Raw genomic sequence first — 18019 nt, 5'->3', positions numbered from 1 at the left:
ATATATATAGATAGATATAGATATAGATATACACATACTTATGTTTGATTGTCTGAGCTGCAAAGATATCGATCCACCTCATTGTGTACAGATATACGAGTCTTGAAAACCAACAATAGTAAGTCCAATCCAATTTGAAGCCTTGAGTCATACAAACCCAACATATCCGTAAAAATATACCATAGCCACTTAAAGTTCCATTTAGGAGGCTATATACACTTAAAGGTATGGGGCACATACTAAAACTATATGGACCATGAAATAGTGCATGCTTTGTGCAGTGGTCTGGCGGTTACTGGCTTGACTACAGAAAATCATGATTATATACCGATGCATAAGATTCACTGATTCACGGGTCAAGCAAAAATATGATACAACTGGGAGAACGAAACTATCATAACATCAGCCTGAAAGAAATGTATACATTGAATCAAGATCAGATTGGGACCAACTACACCTAATTTTGTATGAACGAGTCTACCTTATTGAACATCCGACGATTCCTTTCGAAGAGTCGATAGGCAAGTTTTAGACCTTGCCGCGCAACCCCCGCAATGGTACGTTAAAATACTGACGTAATATAATACAATTTGCTCACGTACAGCGCCACCAAAACGAGACATACCTGACTGAGGCCGCACGGATTTGAGTCGAGAGATGTTTCTTTGCTCTTGAAAGGAAGCTGGCACGTCCAATTCTGAAGAATGCAATACTTCACTGCCGTGTATGTGCCCTTTAAAAACGAGTAAATACATAGGTATTTGATTTTCATGACTCTTATTAGAGAGGTCCTTTGTGAATTTTTTTTCTTCAAAATTTGACAAGGGTTTTAGGGTATAAAGATGCCTCTAGATGCTGCCGCTGGGATAAGAAATAAATATTGGGTCGTTCAATCGTTTTGTTCGCAAATGAAACAGTAAACACACCTTCAGCCCTTCAGGCTTCAGGTCTTCCCGTGAAGCCCCAATAGGAGGTGTGATTGCACACCCCTTAGGCCTAATGTTTTTCCAGAGATGACAGAGGGCCAGTGCATCGTGGCTGGACCAGCCATCATTCATCTTTCTTTGATATAGGCGTGCATTGGAAGGAGGAAGTCTACATCCTCGAAGTTGTTATGGGAAACACAATACCTATGTGCGTCGGAGTCTTATGGACGTTGTGTCGGCTCATATCCTACCCTAGATTAGTGCTCGAGTTGTTTTAGCTTCAGGCCAATAATAGTCGTCACGCAACACCAAGTTTGCAATAGAGCTTGTGCTGGAATACAATACGGAGAAAGATACAAACTGGTTGGCGACCAGCAACAGCATTGTTTGGCGATGCCGATATCATTATCCCAAACGAAATGGATCTGGAGGGCAAGACAAAAGATTAGAACAGTAGTGATAGTGCACCTTTTAACAACACAACTATATCCGCTGATGCATTGGATTTGTGCCTTGTTGTCAGGTTTTAAGCTTTAACAGCACTATCTTGACAAGATTTGATTCTAAATATCAAGTTATTTATTTTTCTCGAACTTATAGATTCGTACGCACGTGGCCCATACTAATTATATCACTCCATAAATATTCCCCGTCGCCCTTGTTTGGTACATCTGTGCTCATGTGAACTCTCAAAATACGCAGCTTATATATCCATCCATACATAAAAACATATTATTATCTGCATAGCAAGAAGCTCCTCGCATATTGCGTGGTATATACTCGCACATTATGTGCAGAAGCTGTCCGATGAGCACTTAGGGCACTTACATTGGAACCAGTGCCTTACATGTTGCGGGTGTATAACACCGCTCCGGTAAGCAGCACAGCCATGTGTGTATTTGACATATGGCTGTCAGTGTACATCATCTTCATCACAGCCTCCGACGCGTGAATAAACGCCAGCCCTCCAGCAACAAGCACTTGAAGCTCGGTCGGAACAGGAGAGAAATATCCCGTAGCGTAAAGGGACGATAAGCCTCCGTAGAATACCCAAATGCCACAGAAACGCATGACAGTAGCCGTCTTGTCTGGTTTTTTAGACACGCTTGTTGGTGCATCATTTTTCTTGGCCTCTGCTTTGCGGCCTGCCTTCATGAGCTTCTCCGGTGCGAATATGAGCATAGGAGAGAAAACAAGGGTCGCCAAGGAATGGTAAGCCAGTACACCAGTTAGAACATTCATGATTCTTGATATACGTATTTTTCAGATGAACGTGTGTAAATATTTATGATTGTTATGTGTGCTCGACTGGTGGTCCGCTTTGCTTTATTTATACGTATTTATACATATTGACAGGGGGTGGAAGTTTGGAATCACCATTCGGCCTACGAACGTCTCACTCTCTTTACTATGTTATTGTACAAGTCACTCCCCAGAGGTGACCAGAATATCATCATGAGAGAGGAAAAAATAGCTCTTTTTTTAACTTAAAAATCAATTAAACGAGAAGGCTATGTAAAAATTGCCTGAAACATTTTACAAACAATATTTGTTTGTAAATATTCGATTTTATAAATAAAACCACCCAAAAGATAAAAACTCAAACAAATACAAACAAATATTTTTCTAAAAATAAAAAATTATGGACATACAATGACTGAACAGTTCTGAATCAACTGTGTGAGCAGTGACTGAGCACTGATCATGAGTTGTATTTATTTACGAAGTCTTAACAGTGATATTTATATACAAAATAAAATAAACAACTCATCAGCCCCTCATCAGGGCTCAGACTTCAGACTTCAGACTTCAGAAGTTCAAAGTCTCAAGTCTCAGACTCAGAGTGACTCACCTATGATCTCTTTTCACTGTCTGATGTGAGACTGAGAGTCTGGACTCTGGACTCTGGAGAGTCTGAGAGTCTGAGACGTCAGACCGAGACGAGACCTTAATACAGTCCGATTTTTTTATTCGTAAAAAAGAATGTACACACGTGTGTCAGAATATCACTGTGTGACTCTCAAGTCTCATAGCCTCGCTATTACTTGGTACTAGCAGAGTCTCGAGCGGAAATCGTAAATGTAGCGGAGCCAGAGACCCTAATCCAGAGGTCCATGTCACATGTGACTGTGTGTTTCTGTGTGAAAGCGGAGAACTGAGCTCGGATTGCTGAACAGCCGTCAGTTTGACGCTCTGATAATTTGCTACTTCTCCTATTGACTGAGATTCTGACGATTTCTGTCTTTGTTAAAATAAATGAATACTATTGGTTCGATATGGTCATTAACTAACTTTTTAGAGTATATTTTGCCGGTGAGCTTAAAAAGGCAAAAACCACGGATACCGCGTTCTCTCCCATTCCCGCCCCGGCGCCCCCTGCCTCTCTCTGCCTGTGTCTGACTGTCTGGCTGTCTGCAGAACTGCAGAACTGCAGACTGCAGAGTGCTGACTGCCACATCTTTGTCTCTCTCTCTCTGTCTTGGTGGGGGGGAGTAGGCCCAGTAGGGGCCCGGGCCTCTCTCTCTAACTCTATTGAGATAGGGGGGCGGGCGGGCCCGCGGGGAGTGGACTCACTGGGGGCCCACTCTCCCGGGGGAGTTGTAAATAACTGGAAAGACTAATGTGTATGTAAATATGTACGTAAATTCCGATACTGACTACTGTATATGTATTTATAAATAAAAATATGTAAATATTTTGTCGTTTGTTTCATTGTTTTTCCTTCCAACAAAAATTGAACATGTATTTATTGCGTGTAAATTGTTTCATATAGTTTCCAGCAAGGTTATGCACCAAATTCCAACTAGCAGTATTATAATTTTTCCGAAGCATGCACGTCTTATCGGCTGTGCTGGCCTACCATGCCTTGGTGACCCTTGCCTTCTCCCCAATGCTTATGTTTGCCCCGGAGAGACTTATGAAGGTTGGTCGCAAAGGAGCTGTGGCAGATGCCAAGAAAAGAGATGACGCACCAAGCACATCTACGAGGCCAGACACGAAGACGTTGGTATGGCGTATTTGTGGCATTTGGGTGTTCTACGGAGGCTTGATGTCGCTTTATGCGACGGGATATTTCTCTGCTGTGACAAATGAGGTGCAAGTTTTTGTTACGGGGGGACTGATGCTCACTCACTTGGCAGAGAGTCAGGTCAAGATGTACTACACCGGAAACCAGTTGTTGAACCTGCATGTGTGTATTTTACTTCTCGCAGGGTTGCTACACAACTACTTTAAGTAAAGTGCCAATTTCTAATAGTTCGGATTTCGTAGTTTCAGAACCTACATGCGCATATACAGTTTGCATATAACTCATGAGCATAATTCGATTTTATATCTGAGCACATGTACGAACATCTATGCATATTGTCATTTGAGTTGTACATATTCTCTCGCACACATTTATTCTATATTATATATATATACACATATATATATATATGTATATACATATACTTATATACATATATATACATGTACACATACATATACACATACAAATACGTATAAATGTACATACAAATAAGGAGATATATACATGTACATATACATATACATGTACATATACATATACATGCACATATACATATACATGTACATATACATGTACATATACATATACATAAATGTGTATATAAGTTAGATAGCGAGCGTCAACGTTTGCTTCGGTGCAACATAAGACAGCTTATGACCGTGTAAGACGGGAACAGGGACTGTCGTCTACCCCGATAGGCTACATGTATGATTGGATAGGGGAGGAGAGTGAAATACGGATTCAGAAAAGATAGAATTAAAATTGTCATCTTCGAGAAAAAAAAAAGTTGTCTATGACTTGTCTAGAACACAAATCATTCAGTACTTTCAAAGATTTGTCTAGCAAGCTTGCCGAAACATGGGTTTTTGACCTACTGCAAGCTATCGATGAAGTACAAAATCCAAAGGACGATTTACTGCCTATGAGTGTGAAATTGTGTTTCCACGAATACACCCGTTATAACCGATATGTTGCAACATATTGTCACATTGTGGTCTCGTACGTGACAGGGATGTCAACGGCAGCATCAGCAATGCTGCCATCTTTATGGTGTAAGATGAAGTTTTACAGGGTGATCATACACCCTTTACACAACTACAAAGCTGCGTGTTGGCCCTATCACATTTTGGACAGTGATAGTCTAGTGAGTTTGAAATATACCAATTGTACACAACTTTAAAGAAACAATTTTTTTTTGTGACGGAATCATTCTCGAGATCACTTCTTGGGTGCCGTCGGTTTTTTCACAACCTTTTTCGGTTTTGCTTTTGCTTTCGGTTTTGCTTTCGGTTTGGCCTTGCCCGCTTTCCCCTGTGAATAAAAAGCATCAGTGATGTATTTAGAGGTAAGATATTAGCAATCAGTGGCCCTAACTTGGAAAAACAAGGCATTCTTTTTAACATAAACGTTATGTACAGTATTGTACACGCTCTGAAGAAGTATCCCATGATGCCGAAAAATAAATAAGGATGAGAAGAGTACCCTAGGCCCATAAAAATTGGCATGTGCACATCAATTGACATACCACCGTCGGAGCCACATCATCTGAGGCCAGCACTTTGATTTTCTTGGATGTCTTCTTGCTTGATTTGCCGTCACCCGGCCTATATGCGAGGATGATTAGATATGAGTATGCGCTTACTGCAGCATAAGCTGTGTGAGTCATGGGTGTCTATTTAATTGTGGAAGCAATTCATTTGAGTTTAAGCGCTCATTACATGCACGCGACTATAAAGTATTTATCAATAAGTAACTATCTATCTCTCCATAAGGAATTCTCTATGTGCAATCGTCTATTTATGTACATGTAATTATCTATAAGTGACTATCTATAGGTAGTTATTTATAAGTAATTATGCACAAACAATTAACCATAAGTATCTACGAACTTGAAAATTATTCCTCCTGACGCGTGGCATGAACGTGGACAGAACTGTACTGTAAAGGTTAATATGCGGTTTATTGAACAACATTCAACCAGACATTATTATCGATACGCAGGTCTTCAAAATATCACAGGTCAAAAAATGTCTTTGCAATTTTGAATCCAATTTGACCAGTCCGTTTCCGCCAACCAAAGTGGGGGACAACCCCTGTCTAGAACACGTGTAATCAAAGTTTAACAAACTCATTACATAAACCAGATCTGGCGGTGCTCGCAAGTACCTACCTTTTACCGTTGCCGTTCATTTCATAATCGGACGCGATCTCATCGTCCATATCATCGCCCTCATCATCATCTATGTTACCGTTTAACACCTCTGTGGCATTGTACACACTGTCGATACTGTACGTGTGCATACAAAGGTTTGATTTAGTGTTTAATGGTTGGTGCAACACCCATGCTACCGTTCAATACCTCAGCGGCATTCTACTGCAGACATGCATATGTATAATTGATTTGGTATTGATTCTTGGTGCAACACTGCAATACTCGCAGTGCTAATCTCCACTACCGTGGCATCGCACACTTTCGGAACTACACACGTCTATACAAAGTTCTGATTTAGTGTTTAATCCCGGTGTTACGCTATGATAGCACTCCACACGTCTATGGTATTATACACACCGCCGATACGGTGCACGTGTGTATTTGAGCAATCGATTTGGTATATACTTTGGTATTAACTTAAATCATCGTTCAAAACTTCTGCGCTATTGTACACTTTGTTGGTACGGTATGAACGTGTTCGAGTAGAGAAGGGGAGTGGTTTGTAGTGCAAACACAACGAAACTGGCTAATACTTCTGTGGTATTATAAATACTGTCGATACTGTATGCACGTGTGTGGATGGTAAAGTCAGGGTACGTTTGATATACTATTTTAAACAGACAAGCGGTTTCCTAAATACTACCCCTACCGCATGCATGTATAGAAGGAAGAATAATGGAGCGAAATGTGCCCAGCAGGAGCTCGCCATTGCGTGTTTTGCTTACCATGTCACACGCCACGAAATATTGTAAAAAGCAGACATGTGTAGATCAATATAAATGCATATTGATTCACTCATTTTTAGTCCGAAAGCGCGGAACAATTGCGAATTAGAAAGGCATACCAGTCTAAATCAAAGTAGGTATCGTTACGTGACCTGATATTGGCTTCTCCGTTGCTAACTCACATGGCCCTGAATGTGGCACATGGTTTTGGCAGCTCTTTTCCCAACTTCATCCCCAGTCACACACATCGAAACCCTACATCCCAACTCTAAGGGAAGGAAACAAAAATTGACATACCATTCCAGATCCAGATAAGTGTCGATAAGGGATTCCACCTTGGCCTCGCCGTTGCTAACTTTCATAACCATGAATGTGGCGCAAGGTCTTGGTAGTCCCTGGAAAGTATAACCTTTCAAGTCAAGTCTGAACATGTTGTCTTCTGCCGATGGTGCAAAAAACCGCCCGACCGCGCCCGTATCTCCATCGAGGTCCTACAAATAGAACATATCGGGAGGTATTTGGAACATGTAGGTAGGTATGAAGATAGTACGTATAGGTATAGTACTAGAAAAGATAGGCAGTATGACGACACACACGGCTGTAGCTATCCCAAATCTATAACCAGATTGCAATAAAGGATGCGACACAGCCATGTACTGTTTCATTATCTACACTATAAGCCCTGAATTGCGCTGAAAGATTCTTTCAGATAACCTAAGAATAACACGTCTGCATTTGCACTGAGTGACTAGACTCATGACCCACGCTGATATTGTTTGAGCGTTGGTTAAACGCACATATGCACTTGTACACAATCTGACAGAGCTCTCGGCGAACGCTGAGACGAGTTGAGGAGGTATATACACACATGATAATGGATATATGATGCATTTAGATGTAATCTTGCATCAACACGTATGCTCATGATACTACGCTAAATTCGATATACACGCCTATCGACACAAAAACACGAAAAAAAGAATGAGAATGGTTACATAGTAGAAGCACGTAAGCGCCCCACACATACCACTTCATCCGAGGGCTCGAAAATTACTGCTGGGATTAGCTTGGCTGACATCTTGACGGGCATGGTGGCCAGCATGCGCGTGTTCGCCTTCGGTCTACCCTTGGGTTTCTTGGGTTCTGCATCGGCCGTCCCATCAGGTTTGATAGTTCCCGTCTTTGATTCCTAAGTTGGTGGGGTTAGCGCGAAATACGCCAGTCTGAGCTTTATACACAGATAATGAAATTGTTTCAGTTATACAGCCATGCCTGCGCATGTTTGTGTGTCTCGACATAACGTCAAATGTGTGCATACAAGTGTGTAGCATGTATCCCATACCTACCCACCCAAACAAAAACAGGGGTCAAACTAGTGACAGCACAACACATACGTCGTCATCATTCTCATCCATATCCAAGTCAATGCTCGATGCGCTCTTCTTCGGTGTTATCCTCTTGGGTGGCAATACCGGGACAAAACCGGTATCGTCTAGATCAGAATCGTCATCCAAGACTGTTATCATGCTGCCAATCAAACATAGAATGTCCAATTTAGACTTGCATTTCGAGATAAAAACAACAAATCGAGTATAAATAGGTTTTGTACAATTCTGTTTGGATTAGAATCTGGGCAGCGAGTGGAACATACCTGTCTTCAGTGTGTTTGACGGCTTTCGCTTTGCTGGCTTTCTTCGCGGTAGCTTTTTTAACCTTAGGTTTCGCCTCGAAATCAGAGTCATCATCGTCAACTGAAATAAAAGAGAATTTGGAAGTTAACAATGGCCCTCTCTAGCACAGACACATCACAGGCTGAAAGTGTGTGCGTGTGGGGGGGGGGGGGGGAGGTACCCTATGTGTGTGTGAATTAAATAAATATATCATTAGGGAATGTATCTGCATACAACTGAGTATTGTATGAAGGGCACCTTTAAACCTAGATTTGCTAAGTAGGTTGTGTGCTATCATAAGCGTTGTGGTGATATAACACGATGTAGCTATAGTCATACCATACCTACTAGCGCAACAACACATAGCAAATCAACTTCTCGTTACCTTGTTATTTACTATGGTGCATATGGCACTACGCAAGCTTGAAGATGATGGTTTAACATACTATCGAAGAATCATAAGATTGGAGGTTCAACATACTATCTAATAATCACAGAGAGACACATATTGATACCTGCTATATACGTGATTGGCAAACACGCATCAGAAGCAGCAAAAGGTTTCTACAATGGGTTTATCACTCAGACGTAAAGCAGAAAAGAGATCACAAACTTACCAATTCTCGTCATAGTCATCCGTAGATTGTCAATGAGACAAATCGTGTACAGCTTCATATCGGTGTACGCAAATTAAAACAGGTGGATATGCGAAAGTGATTACCTATACTGGCATATAAACACACAAGACAGGGGGCTGCTATTGTAGGCAGGGATCACAATCAACCTATCAGATACCAGTATGCGTACACTCATCTCCGCCCACAACTAAATACATACATACGACTTGCATCGCATATTGAGGCATATGAGGTATCCTGCAGATGATTCTAAGCGCACAGAACACACACTCTTTGTACATATTTATAGAAATGGCTTCACACCAATCTGTTGAACATATAGCATTGGTATGCCCCTCTAGTATGTAGCACGAGACTTTCTATCGGCGCAGAATAAAAACTAGAACAGGGACTTTGCGTGAAAATTCAAGTATACTTGGGGTTATGCGAAAGAGAAACTCTGAACATATCTTAACAGATTAGCAGTAAGAATGTACGTAGATAAGTACACATTGCTCCTACTATCGTCTTAATCTGTACTTAGAAGGATGTACATCTCCTGATATCATAGCATATATAAAATAAATCACTTCATCACATTGTATTCTACTACACTTAGATATATACAACCTCATACCATTGGAATAGTGATCTGTTATTGATATGCACATCTATCCATCTAATAGTACACTAACTACCAGGCCCTATTCAAGTAACAGAATACTATCTATCAATCTTACCATTATACTCGTCCTCACTTTGATCCTCGTAACCAGCTTCACTGGCCACACTTTCTCCGTCGAGCTCTGAGTCTGAGATGTCTTTCATTGACTTAGTAGGTCCAGAATTCCGGCTTCGCCGTGTTGTCTTGACAACCACTTCAACCTCAGATTCCGCATCCGATGAAATGACTCCCATAATAGTTTATATAGATACTGAGAGGCTATACCTGTGTATATAGCCAACTATCTTCTGCTCGATTTCATAGTCGTATATGTGTTTGTTACTGTATGTTTCTATATATACGACAGATACTTGTAGTTTGTTTCATATAGGTGCGATACTGTGTATGATTATTATCGTACTGTATTCATAAACAACCATGAACAGCTACAGTAGTTTCCATATAGATGATTATTCATATGCATGTGCTATATAGTGTACGAGGATACGGTATTGTGTTGCTTAGTTATTACTTTTCCCAAGTAAAGCTGATCGCTTGGAATGTGTCAACTTTGTACTACCTGTCTGTGTTTTATACATACGCTACACCTTTATATTCTCATGTGCTTATTATACCTATACGCACTACCTGCCTGTCTGGTATACATACTCTACACCTTTATATCCTTTATATACTTATCTATTGTAGATAAATAAATACATACTCTTATATTTACACTGCAGAAGCTTTAACCTTTAACCTTTAGGTCTCTTGGCCGTTCACTTGATTATATACTTTTAGTCGCTGTCCTGCTGTCATTGCTATGTGTCCTTTCGTGTGTATACATTCTTTTTGGAAAATACTTTTTTCCCGCGTAAAAGTATGAGAATTCACGTGTTTCTATTGGACCACAGCTGCGCGCCAAAAGTGTCACTGCAATGTCTGACTGATAATGTATGAACAGTGATTTATAATATATACAACTAAAGTTTTCCGTGTCGTGTATATAAAGTTAAAATATTTATTTCTATACAAGCTTAGGCCGCCCTAGATATACTTAAACTGGAGATAGACTGTTGTACACACATACATGCACCAACGCAATCATAAACACTTATATTAATAGATGAAAATAGACACACGATAGTACTATCAGCACACTATGGGTATCATACTAAAAGATGTGGACAGTAGCGACGATGAAGAGTTCGATGGAGACATAGTCAGCAATGTAGGCGATAGCGATACCAGTATAGGCTCTGAGCATGTGTTTAAGGCTCCATTGCCTGTCACAAGATCACAAGGTATGTTACACACTCTTAAATCAATCAGACTTATGTATGTCTGTTTGCAAACGTTATATTATATTTGTACACGCAAGGTGTACCACAGTTGGAAGTATTTCGGAGTACTATTTATGTACTTTATTTTGTACCTTTACGTGCGTGGGATAGATATTGGAGATAAAGAAGAGATTGATGGGGGGTTAATTAGTGGTTTTGACGATACAGATAACAGTTTAGTCTTCGTGCGTGTGTTCAGGGCACCTTTGCCTGATGCAAGAGCTCATTGGTTGTTATAGGGGGAAAATAAGTGCATCACTGTATGCAGACCGCATTTTGCATTTGTATATGAATTGTTTCGGACAAGTGAAATGTATCGGAGTGGAGCTCTCATTTCAACCTATAAGTTGAGGTGTGCTGTTCCTAACTTTGAGAATAATCATACGACACGTGTAATTCTGGTTGCAAAATCTATTTTGTATTTCAATATGTTTGCGATGGACTATAAACAAGAGTGGTCTATGTGGTTGTCCTTTGACTGAACTAACATACGGGAACGTGCTACTAGTAAGCCTGCTGTTAAAATTGTAGCGGAGTAATGGATAGGGGGATTATAGGATGTGCAAACTTTAGAGTGTATGCTTTTGAGATAGTTGGGCTAAAATGTTCTTTTTGAGATTATCACTTGATAGATATTCGACGAGCTTAAGCGTACATACATACATGTATACATACATACATACATGCATACATGCATACATACATACATAAATACATACATACATACATTCATACATACATACATACATACATACATACATACATATATATATATATATATATATATATATATATAATATATATATATAAATAATATATATATATATTATTATATAGTATATATATATATATATATACATATATGTATATATATATATAATATATATATATATATCTATATATATCTATATATATATATACACATATCCACACACACATGTTCCATACTGTGATGCATAGAGTGGGTTTCGCACCATAGCTATTTTAATAGGCGGAAGAGTCCTGCTGACAATATTCGGTTGTGGTAGGAATAGGACATCCAGTTCGTTCGGATACCATCTGGCTTCATAATATACGTATATAAATATAAAGATGTTTACATATACCTACACACGCATTTATATTGAACCAATTGCCCCGGAAATGTGCAGGTCAACCGACGAGAGTGTGTTCCAAATAGTGGTCGTCGGAACGTTACACCGTGGGTACCACATCCATTGTATGATAATGACGTAGATTCGTCCGAAAGAGATCGCGGTATTTAGCTTTGAACGGGTCACCAACGAAAGATGTCTGCCTTCTCTATCAGTGCAAAGGGGTTGTCAAGTGTGAGAGTTAAACCTTGACAGCCATTCCGTGTGTACATGCAGAAGCCACCCGACCGCTCCCATGAATTCCTTTAGAGAAATAGGCGTTCAGAACGAGTCGAACTGAAAGCCTTTCGATTGTCAACCGACTGCCCAATCAACTGAGGTTTAAAACACCCAATGTCAGTGGAGTGTACAATTATCTCCGAAACTCGGGCTTGGCACCATGCACAGGTAGACAGACCGCACATGCAATGCTTAGAGAGGAGAAAGGATAATCCAGTGGTATTAGCCTGAAACTATGGTGAAAAAAAAAGACCAACGATAGCATACAGGCAAGTACGTGCTAGTTCAAGAGTTTAATGCCTTGACATTGCTGGATCCGTTGCTAAGGCGGGTGGCTCGATGGCTTGGAGATTAAACGGTTTCAACCACTTATGTATTGGACCCCTGGTCGGGCTTGTCTATGGAGACTTACTGCTGGACGAGCCAAGCTCAAACTAATTTGTTAAAGCGTGTACAGTACATTATAGTCACGTTTGAGTATCAAAACACCGATAGCAAGTAGCAAGATGTAGAAACATACAATGCCGCGCACACGCATACACATCTTGACGCTTACACAAATACACTAGCATCACTGGCCCCTCCAACCCCCCTCTCTCTTTCGCTCTAATATGAGTGCACAGCCACCGAGGGAGATGGACTAGGACAACAGCCATGACACAGCCCAATGATGGGTGAATCAACTACACCTACTACATCGATTACACTTGTACAAACTTGGATCACATTCGAAATAAGACTCCTGTCTCGACGTTTAGGCCCCCTTTAAACACGCTGGTTGTATGCGCGGTTGTCGGTCGTCTCGGACATAACGTTGCCATGGCAACACCTACGGATGCAGTAGCAGTCATTCAGCTTCAGCGCCACCGGATCACTAAATACACTGCCGCGCGCGCGTAACAACTCCCTACTGTCAGCCAGCGAAGTACAGACCGCAAGCCGAGCCTTCAGGGTGTCCGCACCTTTCAAAGACAGGACACGCGAAATGTCCCGGACCGCCTGCTGCACCCCGGGCAGGGACCTGTTACTCGTATTCAGGGTCGCATGGACCGTGTCTTGCGGCGCCACATATCGGGACGGGTCAGATTCGGCCCTGTCACTCACCCTATCCTCAAGTACATCCTTCTCTTCATAGTCCAGGAGCGGATGCAGACATCGCGTACCTTCTCTCAGTGCAAAGCTCAGGCACGACCCGGTACCTGTCCCGTTGGACTGAGCGGAAGGACCGTCCATTTCCATTGCAAAGGTGCACAGGTCCAGTAAGCGTTTGAGGTTCTGCTCTGAGGTCAGCGTTGGACTCTCCCGTGCCACCATCCAGCCCAGATACTGAAAGCCGTCTGGTGGTACGCTCACCTTAGCCCCAACTGTGAAGTACAGGTCACTGGCCACATAGGCCGCATCCTTCACCACACTAAGGGGGATGTCCTGTTTCCTAAGTATTCCGGACCGGACCGGCACCAGATTCAGCGAGGACACGGTGTGCAGGGTCGTCATGTTGAGCGGGGTCAGGGCCGGTCTACCTACCCCCAACCGCGCACTCGCACTCTGCGGGTCCTTTTCAGCACAGGCCAGAACGGCCATGTGTACCTGTAGACCGTCCAGGTGCATACCCACATCATACCCACACGCCAGCAGCACAGCCCCTTCCGATAGAGACACCCCCCATGCCGTATGTACCATAAGATGCGTCTCTGCCCCACCCAACCGACAGTTGATCTCAATGGGCACCGGCCCAGCGGCGGTGTACATCAACTCCACATGAAAGCACCCGTTCAGGCTTCTGAGACCTCGGGTACGCGATGTAATTTCGGTACCGGCTGCACCCTCACGCACACTCACGGGTAGTGTGCAGGACTGGTTGCACTCACAGTCACAGTCGCAGCTGCACTCGTTGGCTCCAGCCGACATGTGGGCCTCGGCTGTGTGCGGTGTAGTGGCTTCGTGTATGGCAGACAGGCTGGTGAAGAGTTCTCGCACCACCCCAACGATGCTCTGCTGGGCTTGCCGCGGGAGGTCGGATGGACAGATTCCGCCCATTTCCATGAAGTAATCGGGTGTCTGAGGGGACAAGGGAGTGATGAAGTAGTGAGCACTCGCTGCTGTCACGGTCATTTGCACACACTTGCTTTGACGATGTTGTCATGACAATTTGCACACACTTGCTTTGACGATGTTGTCATGGCAACTTGCACACACTTGCCTTGACGATGTTCTCATGACATCATGACAATTTGCACACTTGCTTTGATGATGTTGTCATGACAACTTGCACACACTGCTTTGAAAGAATACAGCATAGCGAGACGGTTTTAGCATAGCATTCGACGTCTGCCAAGACAATACACACCCACGGCCTTGATCAAACATGAAGAACGCGGGCACCACAAGTACCCCCTGCACGCGTGTGAACAGTCCACACCAAGTGCTCTCTGCATACGCACATACAACCACATCTATCCGAACATACGTTGCCATGACAACAACATGTCGCCCACATACTATTACTTCGGGGCTGACTAGGTTGATCCAGGAGCCCAACAAGTCTTTAAAGGTGGTAGTGGACTTACCTGTGGCGCGTAATTGGTCGATATAGAGAGGAAGACGACTTGTCCATCCATCACCAAAACGTCGCAGTCCACTTCGACTCCCTCCAGCATCCCTTCCACCATGAACATAGGCTTGTCCGACTTTGGTGAAGGTGCCGGTGTTGGCTGTGTGTGTGCCTGTGTCTGTATGTTTCCCTGCCCTAGTGCTTTATCCCGAGTCCGTGTTTGTGTCCGTGTTTGTGTTTGTGCTTGTGTTTGTGTGTGTGCCAGTGTGCCAGTGGGTGTCTGTATGCTTGCCTGATCTCCCGTCTGCCTTAGCTGCGTGTGCCATTCTCCCGTTGCCTCTGGTGACTGGACTAGGCTGGCTGGTCGTGCTGGGTCTGTCATCACCCACTCCAACGACGGGTGTGGGCTCGGATTCTCCCGTGTCTGGCGAAGGGCATTCGCCACAACGTCTGTGAGAGCCTCTGCACTGTGCACAAGCTGCACAAACTGCGATCCACCCCCCTCGCACGGTTTGAATACCACTGGGAATTGCATGTACGCACAGTCCAGTGTGTGGACTCGCTCTACTGGACGTGCGGTGGTCTTATGCCGCAGAGCTGCGCCGCAGGAGCACGAGGTGATGGAGGCGACATCTGTGCGTGGGTAGGTATACATGAGGGATACAGAATTTAGGGTTTAGGGTTTAGGGAGAGGTTAGGGTTTGGGGATGTATCCTGGGTCACACCAGGAACTCGAAATAGTAGATTGGATGGCGAATAGCAGGTCTGTCTATTCCCAGCGCTTATATGCAGTTTGTGGGTGAGAATATATGAGACTGTATTTCAAACAGCAACCAACCGGAACCAAGCACCGTGCAATAGCACATGTCATACGGCGACAGGAGAACCAGCGGTGACACCTCTTACACGTCCCTGAGTGATACCAACACACATAACAACAAGAATACAAACCAAAAGAATATCTCTGTGTATCTGTATCAGTTGAACTCCACGGATACCCGCACACCTTCAATCTGGTTGATGCCCCGGAACGGAACAGAGGGGAGCCCAGCACCCACACACATGGACCTGAAGTTGAACTTGTTTCGTGTCTGTCGCATGACTTCCCAGGGTAGACCAGGCATACTAAGCACTTCGCAGGTGGCTGCGGCTATAGCCACACCGAACTCATCAAACGTCAGCACGCCACGTGGCTTGCGCTTGGCGTTATCCTGTGTGAAGAGGATTCGAAAGGCGTCACTATGACTGTGTATTTGCTTACACCATATGCAGGAATTCAAAGGGCGCCACTATGACTGTGTATATGCCTATACCATACGTAGCAATTCGAATAGCGGCACTATGACTGTGTATATGCCTATACCATATGTAGCAATTCAAATAGCGCCACTATGACTGCGCATTTGCCTGTGTCATATGTATGCATACACCATATATTTGCCTATATCATACATATACTTGTATCATACGTAGTAATTCTATTGGCGTCCCTGTGACACCCTGTGAATGGGCATATGCCTGTGTTACATGCATGCCTATAACATAAGTATGCCTGCGCAATGTGTTTGCCTATATCCTACGTAGCAATTCCATTTGCGTCACTGTGACTCACTGTGAATGGTCATATGCCTGTGTTACATGCATGCCTATAATATAAGTATGCCTATGCAAAATGTTTGCCTATACCATACGTATGCTTGTATCATACGTAGCAACTATATTGGCGTCACTGCGACTGTACATATGCCTGTGTCACGTGTATGCCTGTAACGTACGTGTGCCTATACCATACGTAGCAATTCTATTAGCGATAAAATGGTACACGTTTGCCTATACCATCCGTAACATTGGGAGATGCATCTCTCTGTGCGCAGAGATTCACTTCGGAACTATACACCACAGGACGTGCTACTACAGATATACCTACAGATATACCTACAGATATATCTACAGATATATCTATACATATATCTACACATATATAGTTCAATTCAAACAGCCAGACCGAAAATGAAGGGCTTACCTTAAATCGGATGATATAAGGTGTACGATATCTCATTAACTGAATAGCTTAGTAGAATATAACATAAACATAGGAGCGTGCATGCATGTAAAAACGCATCTCTTTGTGTCTGGGCACGGTGGCTATTGGACTTTGGTGAACGCAAAATACAGCCATACATGTGATTTCACCAACCGAAATACGGGCAACATAAGTATCAACAAGCATCAGAGATTTCAGTACAGATCTATTAATCTGAACCTCGACGCCGATAAACTGGTCACGATTGCATACCCTTGGTTACCTACACAGTACACAAGCACAGATAACTAGAAATTAAACGTCTGGGCGTACGCTGCTAATTGTGAACTATGACGATACTGGCACATGCGAGATACAACAATAAACCATGTGAGAGTGCAATGCCCTTAAAAATATAAATGCAATTTAAACTCAAGTTTATTCCGAATTGGAACTCCACTTCAATTATCTTGTTGCTGTTGTACAGCTCTAAATGCCTACTCAGCGCAAACATATACAGGCTGGCGGGAAAGGTATAGATTGATACAAACATAATATAATCATACACTCAGCGAGTAGGCGATTTCCTAACGAAGTAAAGGCATTTTGAGCTCTGAATCAATTTTCGATTCGAGCCCGACCCCCACTTGAGCTACTTGATTGTCTTTACACAAATTTAGTTGGGCGCCCACAAAGCACATATATTTATACATATACATACATACATACATACACAACACACACACATACACATACACACATACGCAAACACACACACACACACACATATATATATATATATATATATATATATATATACTATATATATATATATATATATACTATATAATACAATACTATATATATATATATATATAATAATA

At 42.6% G+C, this 18019-nt stretch overlaps 5 protein-coding genes across 5 annotated transcripts in view; 2 read left to right on the top strand and 3 right to left on the bottom strand.

The window, feature by feature from the left end:
• Positions 1-1442: 1442 nt before the first annotated feature.
• Positions 1443-2326, bottom strand: SARC_02922 (hypothetical protein). The gene has a single exon (XM_014303310.1). It carries the CDS (start codon positions 2166-2168, stop codon positions 1770-1772), a length of 399 nt encoding a protein of 132 aa, XP_014158785.1. The 5' UTR covers positions 2169-2326; the 3' UTR covers positions 1443-1769.
• A 1313-nt stretch (positions 2327-3639) lies between these two features.
• On the top strand, positions 3640-4348 carry SARC_02921 (hypothetical protein). Its single transcript, XM_014303309.1, has one exon. It carries the CDS (start codon positions 3757-3759, stop codon positions 4162-4164), a length of 408 nt encoding a protein of 135 aa, XP_014158784.1. The 5' UTR covers positions 3640-3756; the 3' UTR covers positions 4165-4348.
• Positions 4349-4813: 465 nt separating this feature from the next.
• SARC_02920 (hypothetical protein) lies at positions 4814-10593 on the bottom strand. Its single transcript, XM_014303308.1, has 8 exons — positions 9922-10593; positions 8546-8645; positions 8289-8421; positions 7922-8083; positions 7192-7385; positions 6128-6244; positions 5483-5561; positions 4814-5268 (listed from the first exon to the last, which is right to left on the bottom strand). Exons 1-8 carry the CDS (start codon positions 10097-10099, stop codon positions 5176-5178), a joined length of 1056 nt encoding a protein of 351 aa, XP_014158783.1. The 5' UTR covers positions 10100-10593; the 3' UTR covers positions 4814-5175.
• Positions 10594-10880: 287 nt separating this feature from the next.
• On the top strand, positions 10881-11427 carry SARC_02919 (hypothetical protein; the record flags this gene model as incomplete). Its single annotated transcript, XM_014303307.1, has 2 exons — positions 10881-11149; positions 11300-11427. The coding sequence occupies exons 1-2, from the start codon at positions 11008-11010 to the stop codon at positions 11425-11427; spliced, it is 270 nt and encodes an 89-aa protein (XP_014158782.1). The 5' UTR covers positions 10881-11007.
• Positions 11428-13326: 1899 nt separating this feature from the next.
• Positions 13327-18019, bottom strand: part of SARC_02918 (hypothetical protein) — a gene marked incomplete at its 3' end in the record, with an annotated part of 5859 nt that continues 1166 nt past the window's right edge. Inside the window, exons 2-4 of the mRNA XM_014303306.1 lie at positions 16119-16323; positions 15129-15745; positions 13327-14619 (exon numbers count right to left, since the gene is read on the bottom strand). Of these exons, the coding sequence (XP_014158781.1) occupies positions 13327-14619; positions 15129-15745; positions 16119-16323 (2115 nt within the window). The remainder of the gene's footprint in view (positions 14620-15128; positions 15746-16118; positions 16324-18019) is intronic.

Source organism: Sphaeroforma arctica, assembly GCF_001186125.1.
Source record: "Sphaeroforma arctica JP610 unplaced genomic scaffold supercont1.138, whole genome shotgun sequence".
Classification (NCBI taxonomy): Eukaryota; class Ichthyosporea; order Ichthyophonida; genus Sphaeroforma; species Sphaeroforma arctica.
Note: the sequence above shows the minus strand (reverse complement) of the source record. Positions and strands in the feature narration are given on the sequence as shown.

Excerpts from the sequence above, each read along its gene's own strand:
- SARC_02922 (XM_014303310.1), bottom strand. The coding sequence starts at position 2,168 with ATGAATGTTCTAACTGGTGTACTGGCTTACCATTCCTTGGCGACCCTT.
- SARC_02921 (XM_014303309.1), top strand. The coding sequence starts at position 3,757 with ATGCACGTCTTATCGGCTGTGCTGGCCTACCATGCCTTGGTGACCCTT.
- SARC_02920 (XM_014303308.1), bottom strand. The coding sequence starts at position 10,099 with ATGGGAGTCATTTCATCGGATGCGGAATCTGAGGTTGAAGTGGTTGTC. Across the intron at positions 8,646-9,921 it reads AAGTGAGGACGAGTATAATG|TTGACGATGATGACTCTGAT; the intron begins GTAAGATTGATA and ends CTTTTATTTCAG. Across the intron at positions 7,386-7,921 it reads TCGAGCCCTCGGATGAAGTG|GACCTCGATGGAGATACGGG; the intron begins GTATGTGTGGGG and ends TTCTATTTGTAG.